The sequence below is a fragment of the Acipenser ruthenus genome, chromosome 28 (genome assembly GCF_902713425.1).
Source record: "Acipenser ruthenus chromosome 28, fAciRut3.2 maternal haplotype, whole genome shotgun sequence".
Taxonomy (NCBI): Eukaryota; Metazoa; Chordata; class Actinopteri; order Acipenseriformes; family Acipenseridae; genus Acipenser; species Acipenser ruthenus.
In genome coordinates, this window is record NC_081216.1 from 16,527,963 (window position 1) to 16,549,528 (window position 21,566).

General features: G+C 39.8%; 1 protein-coding gene and 2 non-coding genes across 5 annotated transcripts; all 3 read left to right on the plus strand.

Moving 5' to 3' along the window:
* The first annotated feature begins 296 nt into the window (after window positions 1-296).
* On the plus strand, window positions 297-21,303 carry LOC117435125 (cysteine--tRNA ligase, cytoplasmic-like). Of its 3 annotated transcripts, XM_034058079.3 has the most exons (23): window positions 299-402; window positions 2,492-2,722; window positions 3,899-3,990; window positions 4,224-4,312; window positions 4,977-5,073; window positions 5,680-5,778; window positions 6,219-6,368; window positions 6,983-7,123; window positions 7,721-7,809; window positions 8,028-8,149; window positions 8,579-8,691; window positions 9,033-9,161; window positions 9,444-9,573; window positions 12,160-12,263; window positions 12,760-12,857; window positions 13,598-13,787; window positions 14,873-14,941; window positions 15,531-15,612; window positions 16,166-16,246; window positions 16,663-16,730; window positions 17,638-17,697; window positions 19,049-19,132; window positions 20,819-21,303. In XM_034058079.3, the coding sequence occupies exons 1-23, from the start codon at window positions 381-383 to the stop codon at window positions 20,951-20,953; spliced, it is 2,475 nt and encodes an 824-aa protein (XP_033913970.1). In that variant the 5' UTR covers window positions 299-380; the 3' UTR covers window positions 20,954-21,303. The 3 variants fall into 3 exon arrangements, with proteins under 3 accessions (XP_058858930.1, XP_033913971.1, XP_033913970.1); XM_034058080.3 differs by lacking the exon at window positions 2,492-2,722 and having other exon boundaries at window positions 298-402; XM_059002947.1 differs by lacking the exons at window positions 16,166-16,246; window positions 16,663-16,730; window positions 17,638-17,697; window positions 19,049-19,132; window positions 20,819-21,303 and having other exon boundaries at window positions 297-402; window positions 15,442-15,570.
* On the plus strand, window positions 12,981-13,109 carry LOC117435202 (small nucleolar RNA SNORA54). Its single transcript, XR_004549135.1, has one exon. It is a non-coding gene; the product is annotated as a small nucleolar RNA SNORA54 (small nucleolar RNA).
* Window positions 14,052-14,180, plus strand: LOC117435199 (small nucleolar RNA SNORA54). Its single transcript, XR_004549132.1, has one exon. It is a non-coding gene; the product is annotated as a small nucleolar RNA SNORA54 (small nucleolar RNA).
* Window positions 21,304-21,566: the final 263 nt, after the last annotated feature.

Genomic DNA, 21,566 nt, shown 5'->3' on the forward strand with positions numbered 1-21,566 from the left:
TCTGGCACAACCAACCCCATTTTCTATTCACTATGAGTCTGTTCATTACATTTAAACCCCCCTTTTACTGAGTTACAATCCTTAATTTTTTTCAGGAATGGCTGAAATATACACATGATAGATTTTTACATACAAAATATATAATAGAATAGAAATATAAACAAATATACATAAAATAAGCAATATAAACAAATAGAAATACAATAAGCAATATAAACAAAAATAAAGATAAATACAAGGCGGCATTATTTTTTTTGCAGGTTATTTGAGACTTTTATTTTGAAATACACTTTCGACCGTCTCGGACTGATTTACCGGAAGTTGCATAATGTTGCCAGCAACTGCTGCTCGCTTCACACAGGGAGATTGAAGGTTTTAGAATGGCGGCATCTGTGGAACAGGGTGAGTTTTCCTAACAATAAAATCTATTCATGGGATACATTCTACAAGTAAACAAGCTAGTATTTGACTGTGGTTACACTTATTTCCGTATTGTAGTCGAGTTATGAGGATCATGAAGATGTATCGCAGATTCAAGTCCTTTCAGATTCAAACAGCAGCATAAACAGCTGATTTACCAGTCCTACATCCCAAACAGAACCCATTCTACCCGTAAAACATCATACTTCGGGATTCTATTGAAACACAATGGGGATTGCAGTTAACGTCCCTGTATTCGTATTTTGTGATTGGGAAAGGTAGCAACTGAAGCAGACTGACACCCATATGCGATGCACATAGGTCACTGCATTTGTATGAGTCTTCTGTTTGCGTTTCATATTAAGGAACTGCTGGTGTACTATACACCTCCCTAAAGTGCTTCTTTTGCCATGACTGGAGTCAGCCCGAGAACTGTTCAGATAGAAAACTAAGTGAAACAGAAAGAGAGCTATGTCTGTTTCATACTTCGTTTTTCTCCTTATCTGTCATTACCTAGCTCTCTGAGCTTGCCTGGAGATCATAATTACCAGCACTGAATAGGTTTCCCCATTCCATTCAAATTAAGTCATTTTTTTGCTATAAGTCTCTAATTATGTGTAAGTATATTCGGGGGTGAGAAAAAGGCTCTTTCATATTGCATAGCAGTTTCGTCCATGCCAGATTTTAATACAAGCTTGATTACCCACAGTGTACAGGTAACAAGCTCAGGTGTGTCTTATTAAACCCACAGTAAAACCAGGACTGGATCAAACTGCTATGCAGTGGAAGTTGTATTTCCTACTCCGATAACATTATGGTTCAAAAGAAGATAGTTAAGTTGAATAATTAGACAGAGAAAGTGACAGGAGAAAAATTTAAAAATTATACTGTACTGTTATCACAAGGACTGCTGCAGGGGCTAGCGAGCACTGTACACAAAAGACACTACTGGAAATAATACCATTCTGTGGCTAGACCTCAGCTGACCCATTAAATAGTAAGTAGCTTCACATTTCATTGTTGGGTGTTTTTTCCAGCCCCCTTGCTGTCATGTTAGTAATCATTGTGGTTGATTCTCAGTTACTGCCTTCAGGTCCAGAGCTGCACTTCCGTTCTAGTTTTTGTTCTGATGTGTACAGATTTGACCCAGGCTGGATCAGCCAAAGTGCTTTCATTGAAATAAGAGCCATGCTAACACATCTCCTTTTGTTCCGCTGACAGTACACTGCTGTCTAGATGCAGGGCTACTGATTTTCCATTCTGGGGAATAGCAAATTCAGTTTCTTCCCACTTTTTATCAATTTATAATGTCAATTTATAATGTTGATAATTAAAACATCTTCAATCGAAGGACAGCAACATTGGAGTTGCGAGTAGAAAAACACATCACTGCAAAATTCCATTCCCAAAATGCCTCATTCCGTTCCCAGTGCCTAATTACATGATTCCACGATCGCGGAAAAAGCATTAGCCCTGTAGATGGTGCTGGCGCTTAATATCAAGACCCTTTGGCCGATCTAGCCAGCATTACATGTCTATGGCAAGCAGTTAGAACTGCAGTACTTGTTAACATTCAAATGAATTTGCCTTAATTCTGCCCAGCAACAGACATTTCAAATCCATTTGAGTCCACTCCTCCTCCTAGTTTGGTGTCGTCTGCATATTTCCCTTATGGTCATTTATCAAAATGAGGAAGGTAATTTAGTCATCTTGCTTGTATGGGAACTGACTGGGAGTGTCAATAAAATAACATTAACTATGTAAAGACAGCAAAACAAATCTACTAATTTATGGAATTTTTTGTTTTATTAATAGTTAAACTTGCATTTGAACTTGCTTCAGACTAAGGCCCTTTGACTTTTAAGCACAGGAAGTGATTTGTTACCAGTAAGCAGTAGGTAATGATTTTGAGCAGGAGCTTTTAAAAGGGAGCAGTGTAAAAATGTTGGCGCAAAAAAGAAATGTCAATATATTTAAACCCTTCCTTTGTCACTCCATTCATTCACAACACTCCATTCACATATTTGTGTGGGCAGCCACAGTGAGTTTCTTCATGTGCCCCTCTTTGCAGCATTCGACTATGGCTTGCTTCTCAGTATAAGAGAGGAGTCTGCCAGGCTCGCAGCCCTGAACGAGTACCTGAGCACTCGCAGTTACATCGGAGGGTTCACCTTCTCGCAGGCGGACGTGGAAGCATTCACACGTTTCCCTGAGCCGCCCCGAGAGCAGTACTTCCATGTGCTGAGGTGGTACAGGCACATAGCGGCCATCACAGACACCAGCTCTGCTAATTCATGTGACAGTGAGTAGAACAGGACAGGGCGTTTGAGTGCATGAATCCAGCGCTTGAATTCCCCAGTGATGCAGCGCCCCTAGACTTTGTGACTGCCTGGTAATATTACAGTCCTGGTCTCATGGGCCAACCCATTAGTAGAGGGTATATTTATTCAGAACTTAATCGCAAAATGCAACTTAATGTGGCTATTCCAATTAAACACTTGAACTTTGGCTTTTTTAAGACAAGAATTATCCCCCAATTCAAACTCTTCCGTCCTAAAATCCGAGGTTAATCTATTACGGTGCATTCTCACTTTGTCTTTTGGGCAGTCTGTGTTCATTTTATTTATTTATTTATTTATTAAGTTCTATGAAATACTCTAGGGATTTTAATCCATTCAGTCATAAATGTTTAGGTAGGCTTCACAGTAATATTATTTGTAAAGAACCTGCCATGTACTCCCTGCTGTGTATATTTGTAATAGAAGGTAACATATCTCCAGGTTTTCCTAATAAGAATAATATATTCTTTTGAACCTGGATCTCTGCATCAGGTTGCATGTCAGTGAATGTGTCAGTCATGGGAAGGACAATACATTTACACACTAGTGTTTGCTGCATGGTGCAAATGTTTCACTTCTTTTTTTGTCCCAACTTTTGCATTTACTGATTTCCTGTTCTAGTTTGTCAAATCACAATGATGTAAAAATGTTGCCTTACGTGAGATTCACGCAAGTGCCCAATTGTTTTGCTGGTTATAATTTCACTGACTGGTGAAGCCAGTTTCACTATCGCAACACTGAGTTCATTTCCTGTGTTACATGTAATAGGACCCCACCTGATTGCTGGTGCTCCATTGCCCATGTATTCCATTAGAATAAGATAAAAAATAAACCTTGGGGCTCAAGCCAGTGATGCTCCTGCAGTAGTGAATTGCATTGGTAGATACATAGCTTGCATGTTACTGTATACTGAGTATTGCGCTTGTATCCTGTAGGGGGCTCTTATTTAAAGGATACACCCTGAATGTTCATGGAGTACTGTACTGTGTTTTTTCTGTTTACTTTTGATTTCTTTAGCAGCTGACTGAGTTGACAATATAAAAAAACGACTGTCTCTACCTCTGTATTGTGTAAAGGTAGCTGAGGTGACTTCTCAGTCGTTATCTTACAAACTAATGAGAGTGTGTCTTGTTTTTAAGCAAAGGGGAAGAGGGTTCAGCCCGCTTGGTCCCCTCCAGAAGGAACGGAGCAGCCGAGACTCCACCTGTACAACAGCCTGACTCGCAATAAGGTGAGGGGGTATCGTTCACTCCGCTGCGTATCCCTGGCAACCAGAATAGAGTGGAGGCCCCTGTATGTCTGTGTGTATGACCGTCCTTCTGTATGTCACACATTTCAGTTTAACATATATCATGAGAAACGCCTGTCCATTTGGTAAGGGCTTTCTTTATTGAGAGAATTACAATGTGGGTATATGTGCAGGGCCTGCCAGTATTAACTGCTGCTTCATGTTCCCTTGTACAGGACGAGTTTGTGCCTCAGAATGGGAAGCAGGTGTTGTGGTACTGCTGCGGGCCCACTGTCTACGATGCCTCTCACATGGGCCACGCAAGGTACAGCAATTCACAGCCCCTCCTCAACTGTGTGCTAGTAGGGTCTACAGCTGAACTGACACTACCAATGTCTTCAATAGCAATATAGTGCTGTGCTGTAGCTTCTAGAATAAAAACTCAGCCAATGACTGTAGAGCATTACGTACTGAGGGCAGGCGACACAAATCCAGTGGGGTCGAGATTGATATGCTGAACAGCCAGCGCATTCTGCCAGTAGCTTTACAAATTAATTAAATCAAGTGCTGCCAACTTAAGTATCAAACTTTTTTTTTTCTAAGTAACAAAGTATTCGAAAAACACACACTATGAATCTATAGTCTGTATAGTTAGAGGGTTTCGTTGTGAATTTCATATATGTGTAATAAGGGAAACTGTTTCAAATGGATTTGTGTTAGTTTGTTTACATACAGTATCTCCATTCCCAGGTGCTGCACAATATTAGTTAACATGATTTTGACAAATGAAAAGAAAAACAGTTCCTGCAATTTCTACCATGTCCGTTTAACCTTAAATATGTAATTTAATCAAATAAAAATGCCATCACATTATTTAACTTACACACACAGTATCAATATCATCACAACCGCAATGCTTCCAACACTTATCAGGCATACAGTACATTTGCAGATGCTGTATTTGACTCCATCTTTTTCCCTTTTTCCAGATCTTATATATCGTTTGACATCCTGCGAAGAGTCTTAATGAATTACTTCAAATACGATGTATTCTACTGCATGAACATCACAGACATCGACGATAAGGTACGACAGATTTAGAAAAGCCAGATGCTTTAATAAAGACAAATCCAGCTAGGAATATTTCATTTCTTAATCGTGTTTATTTTTTTAAATTTTTTTAAATGGTTTAAATTGAGTTTTGTTTTTTACTCGGTCCAAGTGTGGAATTTAAATCGAATTATTTCCACCCATTTTTATAAAAAACTTGTAGTGTGGGCTTCCCAAATATCTCACCTGGTAAAGACACAACCACGTGGTGTGCAGGGTGAGTCAGGGGCGCGCAGGTTTGTGTCCTCACTGTGTGAAGTTGCTGATCTTCCACAGGGAGCATTCTCTCCTACAAGTTATTTAAGCAAAATTGTCAGGGGCTGTTTCTCATCTACGCACTACCAGCACACAGTGAGCTCAGGTGGACACAGGCAGGGCTGGCCTTTGTCCTCCAAAGGCAGGTAAGTCGTTCACATCCACTATACAGCTCTTGAGTGTAAACAGACAACTGGCTTGTTTGTGGGTTTGGAGGATGCCCACTCTTGGGTGAATTTCAGCTGGATTATTATAGAATCTTCTAGAATAGACCCCAGTGTGTGAGACTTTATCTTCTAATCATGTGGATTTGTATTTACTCATCAGATCATAAAGAGAGCCCGGCAGAACCACCTGTTTGAGCAGTACAGAGAGAAGAAGCCAGCTCCTGCACAGATTCTGGGAGATGTTCAGACTGCATTAAAGGTAATCTGTTGCACTTTATTCATCCCAAGTGCTCTCTGCCAAATGCTCTTTCAATACAGACACTGCAGCAACTGCAGAGAGAGAGAGAGAGAGAGAGAGAGAGAGAGAGAGAGAGAGAGAGAGAGATGCTTTATTAACGTCAGGGCATTATAAATGAACAATGTCAGGTACATCAGCGAGTCAAAATACAAAAGCACGGCACTGTGTGTATACTATACTATTAAAGAAAAATCAGTGAAAATGATTGCAAAGCACTGTAATACAGTGCATTCCAAAACCAGTTCTTACTGTGTCTTTCTCAGTCTGTGTCAAAATATGTTTTTATTTTACACCACGCATGTTAACCTGAGACAGAAACAGTAAGAAGCGTGCACACGTGGTGGTTATAACTGTGTCAAACTCAGTAACAGGGCATTTCATCTGCATCTCCCTTCTCGTAGCCCTTCCTGGTAAAGCTGGCAGAAACGACAGACCCTGACAAGAAGCAGATGCTGGAGCGCCTTCACGCAGCAGTGACCTTGGTGCTGGGTCCCCTACAGGAGGCAGTGCAGAGGGGAGCAGCCGCCAGCGAAGTAGCGCCCAAGGCAGAGGTAGGAGATGAACCCGCCACTGTAATCCTGCTGGGGTTTCACACAGGCAGGATTTATTGACCTTAGTAAAATACAGTGGAACGAGGTCTGAAGGAACAGCTGACAAGCTTATTGGCTTCACTATTTAGATTCTCAAATGAAACCACCACAGGGATTTTGTGTTGACACAGCAGCCTCTTTCTCAATCAACCTTATAACTGCTAGCTTTAGTTCAGTCCATTTTACTGCTGATAATAGTTAATACTGTAAACTAAAAGTTAAAAAAAAACTGATAGCATACATAGTACTACAGATATCATTAATCTTTTGTTTACCTAACTATTAAGAAAAACGACTTTGTTTAACCTGTAGGCTATTTATTGTTTTAATTAGAGACTGTATTTTAGTAATTCTGGGTTCTAATTAAGAAATAGAAGTTTTAATCGTTTTTTTTTTTTTTTTAAGAGCACCAAAGCGAATGTTTATAGCACTCTTCCAAAAATAATCCATTAAAACTACTTGAAACGTCCTTTAATGTTTTGCAAATAAGCCTTCTATTTCTTGTATGTTAGTATTTATGAATGCACATGTTTTTAAGTAGTCTTAATATACGTTCTCTGTATTTTGTTCCCAAGCTGTTACTCAAAGAAGCCAAGGACCTGCTTTCTGATTGGTTGGATTCCCAGTTAGGCAGTCAGGTCACTGAGAACTCCATCTTTTCCATCCTTCCAAAGTACTGGGAAGGTGAATACCACCAGGATATGGAAGCACTTAATGTAAGCTTCTTTTATAAATCGCATACAGTATTTCTGTAATGCCTTTCATGAAAACCCCAACACAACAGGCTATTTAAAAGCTGTAAATTTAAAGGTGGGCAGAATGGTCCCCTCTCCTTTAACCCCTTATTTCCTGTCATTTGCCAACCAGCTGCTTCCCCTAATGACTGACATGCTTTGCAGCCATTGACATGCTTTGATCCCAAAGTCACAGCTGAAATGAAACCATAACTATCTGAAAGTAAGATATACAGTGAGCTTTCTTATTATGGTACCAGATGTCAAAACAGAACTATATCGGGTTGTTTTTCAACACTTCACATATGAATTAATGGAAGTGCACAATAAAATGTATTTGTATGAGCTAGTACCACTAGTGATTAAGAAGGGGGGAAAACATTATTTATTATTTCTTGTGCTGTCACAACGGATCCATATTCAGTAAGCGAAGGCATCGTACAATCTAGAAGCAAACAGACTGTGAATGGTTTATGAATTGAAATGCCGATGTCCATTCCAAAGTATAAGGAGTTGGATGAGGAAAGCAATGTGACAGTTCTGCAGTCCGGTTTGTGAAACGGCTTCCTCTCTTTCTAGGTCCTGCCCCCGGATGTGCTGACCAGAGTCAGTGAGTATGTACCAGAGATTGTGGCGTTTGTGAAAAAGGTGGTGGAGAATGGTTATGGGTGAGTACAGTAACACTGAACACTTCCATGTAAAACATTGTTTTTTCTACAGTCACAGTACTTCAGTGTGAATCTGGATTTTAGACTGATAGTCTGGATTAAAAGGATGTGATGCTTCAGTAACTTGGCAAGTATTTCATGTTGTTTGTACTCTGATGTCACAGCAGGTCCACTATGTGATTTACATTGTAACGGCTCTTTTTCTCCCTGCATTGCAGGTATGTCTCAAATGGTTCTGTGTATTTTGACACAGCGCAGTTTGGCGGCAGTGAAAAGCACTCGTATGGCAAGCTGGTTCCAGAGGCTGTAGGGGACCAGAAAGCACTGCAGGAAGGGGAAGGTAGGAGATACACCTGCACTGCTGAGTAGATCTAAAGAACCTTGGTGCCAATTCAGATTAAAACTGCCAGATTCTTTAACAAAGGTTATTAAGAGTGTCAGACAATCATGTAAGCAGATGGCTATCCATCTGTCTTTTACATGCATTACATTTTACTTGTATCTTGAGATATCATCCAATTGATCAGATGTAAGGTTATTTAGATAATATGGGGGAAATCTGTCTGTCTGTCTACCCATTTTTACATGCATATACAGTGGATGTAGAGCAGGGTAATCTCCCTTCTCATGAGACTGCTAGCTTTAATTTCATATTTACAGCCTAGGTGGGAATAATTAATCTTGACAGAGAACTTTGACATGAAGTAAACCATTCATTAACATTGGGAAAGCAGTGTGGTAATTAAAAGACCAGTGTAACTTGTTGCAGGTGACCTGAGTATCTCAGCTGACAGGCTCAGTGAGAAGAGGTCTCAGAATGACTTTGCCCTGTGGAAGGCTTCAAAACCTGGGGAGCCATCATGGGACTCCCCCTGGGGAAAGGTTAGTATCTCACAAGCTTGTTCAATTTAGCACTGCAGTATCATTCATTGGTTTCTTTTTACTGCATTCTGCTATAGTTAGATCTTCAGTACGTTATCTAACTGTGTAGTCTCCAAAGGCTGTTAGTTAACCTGTAGGGAAAACGAAAGCCAACATAAATAATAACACAACTGCCAGTCTTGCTTGAGAGAGGCCTGGGACTGAATGGCTGGTAGGAGGTGTTCAGAATAGGATTGAGGTATGCTTGCTTGAGGAGCTGCGAGGGCAACTAAACCCACATTTCGTGACTAATTGAATTCAGTTTAGTGTTTCAGCCCAGACTTTTTCTTTTTCTTTGATAGGGACGGCCAGGCTGGCACATCGAATGCTCAGCGATGGCTGGCTCCATCTTGGGAGAATCCATGGACATCCATGGAGGTGGGTTCGACCTCCGCTTCCCTCATCATGACAATGAGTTGGCACAGTCCGAGGTGAGGCTTTCAATGCATATCTGATCACATTTGTTTGTTTCCTTGCTTTAGAACTGTTTGTCTCCCTCCTAACTCAACGTTTCATTTCTAAAAAGAACAGAGCCCAGGACAGTATAAGACAAGGAGCAGTCCTTAAAAAAACAGTTGATATAAATTCATATTTTAAAGCTATGCTTTATTGCATCAACAATAATTAATTTCAAGGAAAATCTGTTTTTAATAATTATCTTTTAAAATTATTTTTTTAAAAGATTTTAACTTAAACCTGTTTGACCCCTGCAGGCATATTTTGAGAACGACCACTGGGTGCGCTATTTCCTGCACACAGGTCACCTGACCATTGCTGGCTGCAAGATGTCCAAGTCTCTGAAAAACTTCATTACCATCAAGGATGCTCTAGCAAAACACACAGGTACTGTGTTCTCATCCATAAGTAGCAAACACAACAGTGTCAATTTAGTACGACCTCCATAGTACCTCCCAAAACCAGGCATTACCACCTGCCATACAAGTTTATCTGGCCCTGCATTTTTATGCTTGCGGCAGCTTTCAAGCAGTAGTCGGGGATTTGACGGGAGTACATAAATCTACAGCTTCAAGATCCATCCATGCGGTGTCATCAGCTTTAGCAAGGAAGGTACCTCGTTTCGTCACCTTCCCAAGAAGACCACAGCAAGCTGCATGTAGAGGCTGGTTTGAAATCGCGTGTTTCCCCAACATACTCGGAGCAGTGGCTGGGACACAAATCTCAACCCAAGCTCCTACGAACAGAGAATCTCCTTTGTGAGCAGAAAGGGGTTTCATTCATTAAACGTGCAGGCACCTACTGTTTTTAAATACATTTGATCATATTTTATAGGTAGACTACGAATAGGTCATTGTGGGTTAAATAAATATCTAAAGTTGATTGGGAAACATTGATGGCACGTGTAGAGAATGTGGTGTGAGTCAGTAGAGCATCTTATTCACTGTGGCAAGAATGATTTGGAAAGGAAAGTTATGATTACTTGTCTGAACAAAATAGGAGTTTCAAATATAACACCGGAGGAAATATTGGGAACTAAGAAGAATTATTGGGAGATTTATAAGTATTGTTTATCAGAACAAGTAACATCGGTGATAGAATATAAATTCGAAGCAATCACGCAGGTATCGCAATTTTTACTCCAGTCCTGTAGATGGCAGTAGTAAACCAAATGGGTTTACAAACAGCCATGAATATAAATAAGAAGTTCCACCTACTTCAGAGCGGCGTTTATGCTGAGAGACAGCAGGAACTGGCAGTTGAGAGAGTGAAGCAGCAGTTTGACAGAGAAAGATGTTAGTATGTGGTAATCATCTATACAGTAATGCTATTCGACAGGGTTGACAGAAATAAAAGTAACCTAATAAATGTCCACTGCTGAAGTGTTTAATTGATCTCACCTGATAGATTCCGTAAACGATGAACTGTCCCATCCTTAGGTAAATTCATCCAGGTGTTAGCTCGTTTTCACCAAACAGATCAATAATAAGCCGAGATAAATAGCCAATCTCAATCGGCGGTCCGCCCCCTGTTTTTTGTCTTTTCATTTTGGAGAATTCTCTCCTAGCATGACTTGATTTTTCTCCTTAACAGTAACCGAATTGTTAATTACTGTTAAGCAATGTTATGTTTTTTGACATTTCGTCTATTATAGTAAGCTTCTTGGTTTCAGAGAAATTAATCTTTTTAGCCATTATGTTAAAAATCTATTTAATAGTAATATTAATGATGTTTAAAATGAAAGTCAATTGAATCGAGCGATATTTATGAGTATATTTGATTTATATGAAAGAAAACATCTGACCAGATTTTTTTTTAACTTGGTCCAATACCAAAGTAAATGTGGTAAGTCAGAATTCTCTTTGCTATGTCTCCAGCATAAATAATTATTTATTAATTTACAGTTATATAATTTATAGGGGTTAAGTAAACATTATGCAGTATTTTATATTGGAACACAGTTTTGCATTTTGTGAGGATAAACAGACATTTTTATTGATCAATTTCCAGTGTCATTTTCTAATTTAATTTTAAATGTGTTTTCCCAGTATGATCTTAAAGGGCCGTCAAAGGCAATTTGACTGTCACGAAATAGTCTAATTTTGTGAGTTTTTAGAGTCAAACAAAAACTGCTCTAATTTGGTATTCTGTGGACGATAAGGTGGTCCATTATATAATTTAGAAAGAGTGCATTTAAGATGATTTATATGCAGAAGAGTCACTTAAGTTATATTTCAGTTTGAGTGTCCTTAAAGAGGGAAAAGATTTATCAGATTTATCAGTAAAAATGTCTTTTAATTGTATTTATACCAGCATTGATCCAGGAGTTACAGATTACAGTTTTCATGTCACATTCCCATCATATGATTTGGAAACCTTTGAGGTATTGTAGTCTGCAAAATCCCAGCTTTCAGTTTTGCTAATTTACATTATTTTTGGAAGATGAGAAGTTTCGAATTACAGCCTGCAATGCTACCTTATATGCACCTCTGAGTTTGTTTTGTGCAGGACAGACTTGATCCCCGCTTTGCATTTACTCCTCCTTTAATGCAAACGTAGACCATTGAAACCCCTCCAAACAATTTGCATTTTTTTATTTGTTTTTTAGAAACCCTCAATAGTCCGTTGCTATACTTCAACCCTTTTCATAATGCCTATGCATGCACTCCTCTCTTCCTAAATATATTGGGAACCAAAGATTGTAACATCATGCAATATACAGAAATTGGGGTATCTTTAACAAACTCAGTGCTTGGGATCCCACTCATTAAAAAGTAAAAAAAAACTTGTGCGATAGCTTAGCCAACCATGTTTAATTGAGGCTGTTTTTAATTACAGTTGCGTACGTTAATTGCGAAGGCTCATCTGAGCATTATTTTCCTATATATGATAACATATTTAGGATGTTGTGTATGTGTGTCTATAACAGTGCTACTGCATGACTGCGTTGTTGAATTCAGTTTTTGATTTCAGCTCGACAGCTCCGACTGGCATTCCTAATGCACTCATGGAAGGACACTCTAGACTATTCCAACAACACTATGGAGTCTGCCATCCAGTACGAGAAGTTCATTAATGTAAGCGGCACACATTTCCTCAGACCTCGTGGGTTGCACTGGAGTTGGCTGGATAGGCACTGCTGCTGGAGAGGAGACTGTTGTACCGTATTTTTACCACCAGGGGTCAGGGTTCTCCCTTTCCAGAGCACAATAACAGGGTCTTCTAACAACATCAGAATTGCATATAGAAATGCCTTTAATGGCTGATACTTTCAAGTCGTTGTAAGTGTGATGGTCACTATAGTCAATGAGCACAAGTTCAGTTACTTCCATCAGACACATTATAAATGTGATTCAGTATGTAGCTAAATAAAATCAACGTTTAACAGCAAAGCAAATGAATGCAGTACTGAATGAATTTACTGACTGTTATATGTGATTTTAATTTATTTTATGGTTAAATGTTTAGCTCTAATTAGTGCTTTGAAGAGAGAGTCTGATTAAACTGTGACTGTAAGCAAGGTAAGGATGAGTGACTTTGCTTACACAACTGTACTGTGCTTTTCTGACCTAGGAGTTCTTTTTAAATGTGAAGGATGTCCTGAGAGCTCCAACTAACATCACCGGCCAGTATGAGAAGTGGGATTCTCAGGAAATTGAGCTCAACAAGAGGTATGGGTCTCTAGAATCAGAGGGAGGGGGGGTTGTGTAAAACCAAAACATTCAAAATGTATGTACCGTAGCATGACAACATGCTTACAAGTGCTTACAATCAGGATGCATTAAAACCCTATCTTGCACTGTTCGTAAGCTGTGATCAGCCACTTTTCTGATTGTGGGTTCCATTCCAGTGCTACATTAACTCATCTAGAACAAGTGGCTAGCTGCTGGTGCAGCCTGTCTGTTCTGTACTTTGATACATACAGTAAGAGTCCATGTGGAATCAAGACTTGCCTATAAGTATTAAGCCATTTGTACAGCTTTTATGGTGTTAGATATCTGCAATAGCACTATCTTTTTCTTTAATTCTTCTGTCTGCTTCAGTGCCAACAGCGTTGTGATCTTTCTACAATGTTTAAAAATAAAACAAGGTAATAAATACTGTGTTCTACAGTGTCAGGGGCTGGGACATCGTGCCCTATAATAACCTTGTTTGTGAACTCTGTGCATTGAGCTAATAAATACATTCCAGGAGACATGCGAGACCTAGTAAATGACAGAAATACAAATGAGGTGTTCTTCATTGGAATTATTTTGTTAGCTTATGTAGTAAGTCATTAGAAATCCGTTTTGACCAGAAAAAGTAATGTATTGATCTAATTTATTCAAAAGCACTTCTGAGACAAGACCATGGCAACGACACCGTCGTTCTCCTAAAGCACGGATCTCCCGTTTTTGTTTTGAATGAGCAGCTTTTATGAGAAGAAGGCAGCTGTACACAGGGCTCTGTGTGACAACGTGGACACTCGCACTGCCATGGAGGAGATGAGGGCCCTGGTGAGCCTGGGAAACACCTACATTGCCGCCAGGAAGAGCAACAGACAGACCCCCAACAGGATGCTGCTGCAGAGCGTGGCAGCCTACCTCACCGAGATGCTGAGGGTGAGAGAGGGGCCGGCGCGCATTCACCATGCACATTAAAAACACAAACAGCCCTAAGGAGCAGTCTTAATAAGCTACTCTTTGGTTGGTTTGTATGTCAATTGGAAGTTGACAATATGCTAATTATTACTGCCTTATAGCACCCAGTACTTCATTTGTAGATTTAAAAAAACAATCTGAATTCCTACTCTTACTGCTGCTGCATTGTATATTGTTAAAGTGTAGTTATTTAATAAGTTACATTAAGCATTTTTACATCATACCTTGCACTGCTCGTAACCTGTGATCAGCCCCTTTTCTGATTTTGGGTTCCATTCCAGTGCTACATTAACTCATCTAGAGCAAGTGGCTGGCTGCTGGTGCAGTCTGTCTGTTCAGTACTTTGATACATAAGGGTCCCTGTGGAGTCAGCACGGTACTTGCCTTATTACCTCACAGTTGAATATCTACAGGACTGCTTATCAGTTATAGTGGAAGATGGTAAGTGTATTCCTTGGCACAAGTTCATAATGTATTCCTAGTCTGCACTACCATCCATTGTTAACTCTGAACAAGGATGGCTTTCTGTCCGCTTTCTGTTTGAATGGGTGTTTAATGATATTCGCACAGCTGAAGGACAGCTCTATAGGAATGCATTTGAAGCTTGTTTGTTGCAAATGGCGTCCCGCATCTTGTACTGGTTCCAACATTCATTTGTAAATTATCAGTAAAACTTATAGCAATCGATGTCTGTAAGTTTTACCTTTAATTTTTGAATGACTGTTTTTATTTATTGGTGCATTCTGAGGTCAAATATATGTTTTCTTATGTACCTCCTTACCTTTTTTTTTATCATTCCTTACCACAATTATTCAACCACACGTTTTATTACAATTCAGATACCTGACATGGAATTGCCCAAATAATTTTCCCTTGTATCTTGTCTTATTTCCCATAGTTTTACTTCTCAGTGCCCCACAGTCTTTTCCATTCATAACCCCTCTTCAGCTCATGTATTGTCTTTTCCTGTCTTTCACAATGTCACTGATTGTGGTTTAATTACATTGTTATGTATTCACCTTCAGAATGTTTCCCCTTTGTGCCAGGTCTTTGGGGCTATAGATGGAGTGGAGCCTATTGGATTTCCTGTGGGAGGAAGTGGCCAAAATATGGATGTAAGTAAGAAATTGAAACAACTTTTATTCCCATCAGTATTGCCACACCCACCATTTATTCCCCTGAGTAGCGTGCAATAAATGTTGATTTTGTAATTAAATAAACTCTTAAGGATTTCCCCTGGTAAAGGCACGGGCAGGGAAAGTCATACAGTGAGGGGAGCGCACGTTTGTGTCCTGGCTGCACAAAGTAGTCAGTCTTCATTGGGGATTCTAGAGAGAGCGTTGCATTGGCTGTGGAGCTCCTGCTGGTTAGCGAGGCAAAATCAGAAGGGATTGTTTCTCCTCACCATGCAATAGCAGCCTCTAATGGCCAGGCACCCAGTGAGTCCAAAGCAGACACTTCCGGGGCTCGCCAGATAAAATAAGTTCAAATTTGCTGTTTGCTTTAAAATCAGAGGTGTATAGTTGTGTACAGTGTTGCGACACCTTGACAAATGCTCTTTTCCTATGGATCGCTTGACGAGTGATGGCGACATTATTTATAATCTTGTTCCCAGCTTTTGTTAGCACGGTAGAGAGTTCCCCTTCTCATGTGTATTGAGAGCTCTGGCCTTGCTCTTCATTCAACACTGTGTTCTACACACAGCTCGAGGCCATTGTGATGCCCTACCTGAGCGTCCTGTCAGACTTCAGGGAAACGGTGCGAAAGATCGCTCGGGAAAACAAAGGTAAATATTTGTCCTCCACAGTGTATTCAGTCGAAAAGTGAATTGATCAGTTCTTCCTGGTGTTACCCAAACGTGGATGTATTGAGACAACATGACAACTTAAATCAAGTAACAGCACAGATGGGAATCCTAGTGTGTGCTGTACCTCTATCGCTACAAAACACACCCAAATTAAAACAAAATACATCTCTTGGTTCTGTGTTATCTGGTGAGAATCTAAAATCAGAAATACAGCTTTACTGTATACCAATATGAGGCAAATCTTTAAATCGGGCAACAATTGCAGCCAAATCTATTCAAAACAGTTTAGATTTTATTTGCATTGAAAGTTTGAATTTAAAATGTTCACATGCCAGGAAATGAAGCTCATCTAGAATTCAAATATTTGTATGATACGTGATAGGCAACTGGAGTACTCGCCCTAAGCAACCACAATCTGCAGCCGTGCACTGGGTATGGTCAGACCTGCCCTTTTGTGTTGGTGTTCAGATTTGTGAACACCATTAAATAAGTAAAACTGAGTGATGAAACGCGTGTCCCTGTGTCCTGTCAGTCACGGAGGTCCTGCAGCTGTGCGATGCTCTGCGCGATGACACCCTCCCAGAACTTGGAGTGCGTCTGGAGGACCACGAAGGTAAGGAGGCCCACGTAGGCATTCTTTGTGCATTTTTACTTCTTATTGAATCCGATTTAGATTCATTTGTGATACTGCGTATACAGATATTTCAACTCCATACCATTATATATATTTACCTTGTGCTGTCTGTCTGTTTGAGCCTTGTTGGTCTAAAACATCCTACAGTGCATGAAGTGACTAGGTTCCCTGGATGCAACAGTGTATATATATATATATATATATATATATATATATATATATATATAATATATATATATATATAGATATAGCATGTTTTTTTCTGTTGTGTTGTACTTGAAAATCACTAATTCAAGAGAGGGAAAAACAAGCAAGTTTGGTTTTAGAGTACGATAGGGATTTGTACAATGCATTTGCAGTGAGATCATGAGCAGTCTCTCCCTCTTGTATTGCAGGCCTCCCGACGGTGGTAAAGCTAGTTGATCGTGAGACGTTGCTGAAGGAGAGGGAGGAGAAGAAACAGGTAAAGCCACTCATTTATCAAGAGAGATGAAGCACCTGCTAATTGTGTAGCAGTGTCTATTGTATTCATAGTCACTGAGCTGGACTCTTTCCCTCTGAGCAGTAAGGTGATCTGCAGCTTCCTCATTGAAAACAAACAGAGCTTAAAATGCAGCGGAAAACATGAGCTGGAGACATTCAAAATGAATGCATACCTCTTCATGGCTATAATAAACTGCCATGGCCTGTGTACTGAAGGCATCCTGTTCCACGCATTGATTGTCCTGAGCTGTTTTGGGTTTCACATCAAAATTAGCTGGAGCCAACCTGGGTGGTAGTATTGTTTTAGTAGATAGTTGCAGGTTTAGACTGTACCTGCAGCACTTCAGTATGATATGATAAATAAAATCATAGTGTGATGTTACTATTTATTTAAAGCAGGGAATTATTTTTTTAATAACTAGTCCTTAATGTCTTTTGCAGTATTTGACCATGGTGACAGTTAGGTGTCAAAACAAATACAAACAAAGATCTTTAGTCGAGCTGTGTAAAACTCCAAATAGGGCAAAGAGCGATTTAATTGATCAATGAATTGAGGCACTCAAAATAAAAGCCCTGGGCTTCAATTCAAGTCATTGAGGTAAGAGGACAGGTAATCCCCATTGGCCAGTTTGAGTGTGTTTGCTATTCCGATACATGTTTACTGGAATCGAGCTGGTATTTTCAGCAGTTCATAATGTCACACCCCTTTCAATACGGAAAAGCCTCTTCTTTTGACTGCATAGAACACTGAACCAGTTTCCATAGGGTTGCCATGGTTTTTGTTGTTTTTGTTTTTGTGTCCAGTCCTGTCGTACTGCCCTTGGACAGCCCTGTGCTAAAGCTCTTGGTGAGTCTATATTTCTGAGACTCCTGCTTCTCTATCACAGGTGGAGGAAGAGAAGAAGAGGAAGAAAGAAGAGGCGGCCCGGAAGAAACAGGAACAGGAAGTAAGTAACCAGCTTGTGACAAGGATGGCTGTAGGGTTGACGTTAGAACAAGAACTAATTGCACACACACGGCAACTGCGGGGTAATTTATGAGACGCTACGGTGCTTTCTATTTATTAAACAATAATACACTTTAAATAAACACAAAACAAAAGGACCAAAGTAAACAAACACTATAACAGAACACAAAACAAACGAAAACGAGTACCCTTCAGGAAGGTGAGTAAACAGGTAGGGTTTGTAGGATAGCAATCGTATTTCCAGCCTATCTCTCTCCAGACAGACACGTCTCTGTTTTCCACCCCCCTTGCAAAAGCAGTGGGTCTCCATTTATATCCGACCATCTCCAGACTAACAACAATCAATCAAGCCGGAGATGGCCGCATTCCACACAGGTTTAAATTTGTCTACGTGACTGTCAGCTAATTCAATAATTATTTAGCCGACAGTCGCACATAAATAATAAATCATAACACTGTTTTTTCTGCCGTCATATTTACACAAAACAAATAATAATAATAAAACATATATACACAAATGGGCAGGGCATCCCACCGCACATCTACATTCTGTGCCATCAGAAATGAGAAGTCTGACCTCTGAACAGGGGAATAGGACTGCCTTGCTACTACGCTGCAGTAAACTATAAATGCAAATAATCCCATTGCTTCCCTGGAAAGAGGTGGGAAAGAATGGTATTAACTCTTCCCCACTTAGTATCTTTGCAAAAGACAACACAACTGTAACTAAAGTCATACAATAAAATTCTACGTAATTCTTTAGGTTTACAGAATACTCAATAAACAAAAAGGTCTTTGCATTAGAACTCGACCATCCGTCATTTTTGGACAGTACTCCATGAATGTTCATACTTCTTATATTTATGTGTATTTAATTGTGATGAATGTTGCTAAGTGTGTCTATCTGTCTGTATCCAATTATGATGAAACTTGAAAAGGACATTCCTTAGCACATGTTAAAGTATTGGTTTAATCAAAGGTAAGATAATGATGCTATATTTTTGTAGTTTTACACGTTTCATATTTTCATTTTACTCTTCACTTTATTTATTTATTTATTGTCCCTTGTACTATTGAACCTAAATGAAGAGGCAACTTAATAAAGGAAAGTGGAAAATCCAGCCCCGTGTGTTTCGGTCCTGTTTTTTTTCAACACGAGCACAATACTTCAAACAAATCCCTTAATCTTGGTTCTGTTTGTCAGTGCTTTGACCTGGCTCGGGTTTGTACAGTACATGTTGATGCATGTTCAGCATGCATCAACATGTTCATCCTGCATTTTTGCACATGTACTTGTCTTGTAGTAATGTTGTTTTTTTTTCTATTAACAGGCAGCAAAACTAGCAAAGATGAAGATCCCACCAAGTGAAATGTTCCGCTCAGAAATTGACAAGTACTCGAACTTCGATGACAGTGTAAGCGTACCCTCCATGTCATTCCTGTAAGATGTGTAGTGTGAGTTAATCTGGTTTTATTGAGACATTTCAATTATTAGAAGACTAGATTATATGCAGTAGCTCAGTGGACCTTAAGTACGACCAAGGGTGCTGCGTCTGTGTCCATCAGGTCTTGTTTGTTCTTTTCTTTGTTTATTGCAGTCTGGTGACAAACAGACTGTAGAGCAATCAATATAGTTACAAGCAGATTTGAAATAAAGATTTATTGCTAGTTCCACTACAGTCGATCACATTGGGAAATTGTAATTAGTACAGTACACCCTCGCTATAATGAACCTGTTGGGGTCCAAGCCTTTTGTTCGTTATATCAAGGGGATCGTTATGGCGAAAGGACACCCAAAATGAAGATAAACTGTTCGTCTCATGTATGCAGTATTCTGCTTTTGCTTTATCCAATTTGTTAAAACGCAGTAAAAAAAGCAAAAAAGCCAAATTGAAGCTGAACTTTTATTCAAACTCAATCTGACTCACTGCCGACCGTGAGCGGGGGTTCCTAGGGGGCGGCCCACAATTGGTGGAGCACTGCCCGGGTAGGGAGGGCTTAGGTCGGCAGGGGAATCCACGGTTCACCGCGCACCAACGACCCCTGTGGTCGATGGGGAGCTGCGGTTCTGCAGTGGAGCCATCAGATCCGTGTTGTCCTCCGGCACTATAGGTCTGGTGGCCCCGCTGTGGATCCGCAGCGTGAAAAAAGACGGATTGGCAGGAGCATGTTTCATAGGATGCGTGTTCCAGCCTCCGTTTCCCGAGTCGTCAGGGGAGTTTGCAGCGGTGAACCAGGATAAAATAATCATAATTGGGCATTTCAAATGGGGGGGGGGGAATTGACGACGACTAAATTTAAAAAATAAATAAGTAAATAAATCTGACACAAATCGTTTCAAAGTGAACCAAATCTTAATCCAACATGCAAGAATCCCAAACTGATCTTTTATTCCAAATCAACCCGACATGAAAAGTTTATTATTGTTTGTTTTTTCTTTAATCAATTTTGCTTTGCCGCATGGTTGTTGAACAAGCCAAAACAACCTATATTCATGACAGAGATATGCCTGAGTTACTGCTTTTTTTCAAACGATCAGTATACTTTCCAGCTTTGTTGCAACATAAAATGATTTTTGTTTTGGAGTCATAGTTACACAGTGCGTATTTTTTATTAAGACAAAAGAGTTGACTTCACTGCTGAGGTGGCATACAGACCGGGATGTTGACAGTGTGTGTTTATAGTATCTTTTTATTTTTTTTTATTTTTTGGGGGGGTCCAAGGCTTGTGTCTTGAACCGTTTACTTTTTTCCCAGCTGACAAAAAATGGGGTAAAATGGTCTTGTGCAGCCAACATGCAACATGTTTTGAAAATAGAAATGGCACCATGCTTCTTGACCCTCCATAGTTTTTATCCCACATGGATGTATATAAATGAAGGCATGTCTGATGGAGGTAGAAAGAGGCTGTTTGTCCGTCCATGTAATTTTATTTTTGCATCTGTCTGTAGAAACGCTTTTCCAATTGTGATGAAACTGCCTAAGAATATTCTATTGCACAAATAACTAAGATATATCTCTTGAATGCACCTTCCATATGCATCTACAGGGATGAATGTAACTGGCAATGCTGGTCTTAACACTGATGTTTCTACATTGCAGGGTTTTCCCACGCATGACGCGGAGGGCAAGGAGATCAGCAAAGGACAGACAAAGAAGCTGAAGAAACTGTATGACGCTCAGGAGAAGCTTCACAAGGACTACCTGGAGATGGTTCAGAACGGAGGGAGCAGCTGAAAGTGTCCCCACCAGCGAAGCTAACGGAGGATCCCTGAGATCCAGCCAGGAGCACTGTCACCCCTGATCCCCCTGACTGCTCCAGCTGGGTTAGCAGGGACTCACATCAGCGTCTGAGCAACGGTTTGATCAAAGTGAAAGCAACGCCATTCTCCATTTTGTGAAACGGATCTGTAAACAAATAGTTATGAAGTAAACGTCTGGTGCATATACAGTATGTGTCCATCTTTGAAAATAATTTTATGGAATTAAAATATGGTATTAAAATCATTGCAGTTTTTCATTTGTTTCATATAATTTTATATGACCAAACCAAATCCTAAATAAAATATACTTTAGTATTTGTGCAATGTTGTTACTTTTTCCCATTTTCACAAAGTGATTGCAAATTACATCTGTGCAAGCCAAGTGATCAAACCACTTCACTTAAGAATTTCAGTTTTAGTACAGTGAAATAATACAGCAAGAGATTTTAGTTATTTTAATGTCACGCCAGGATAAACTCTTGATTTCCAGCAACCTGCTTTAAAGAGTGTCCCAGAGACATCAAATTAAAACAATCTGTCACAACAATGTCCTCCCACACATTGGACATACAACACAATGATGGAAA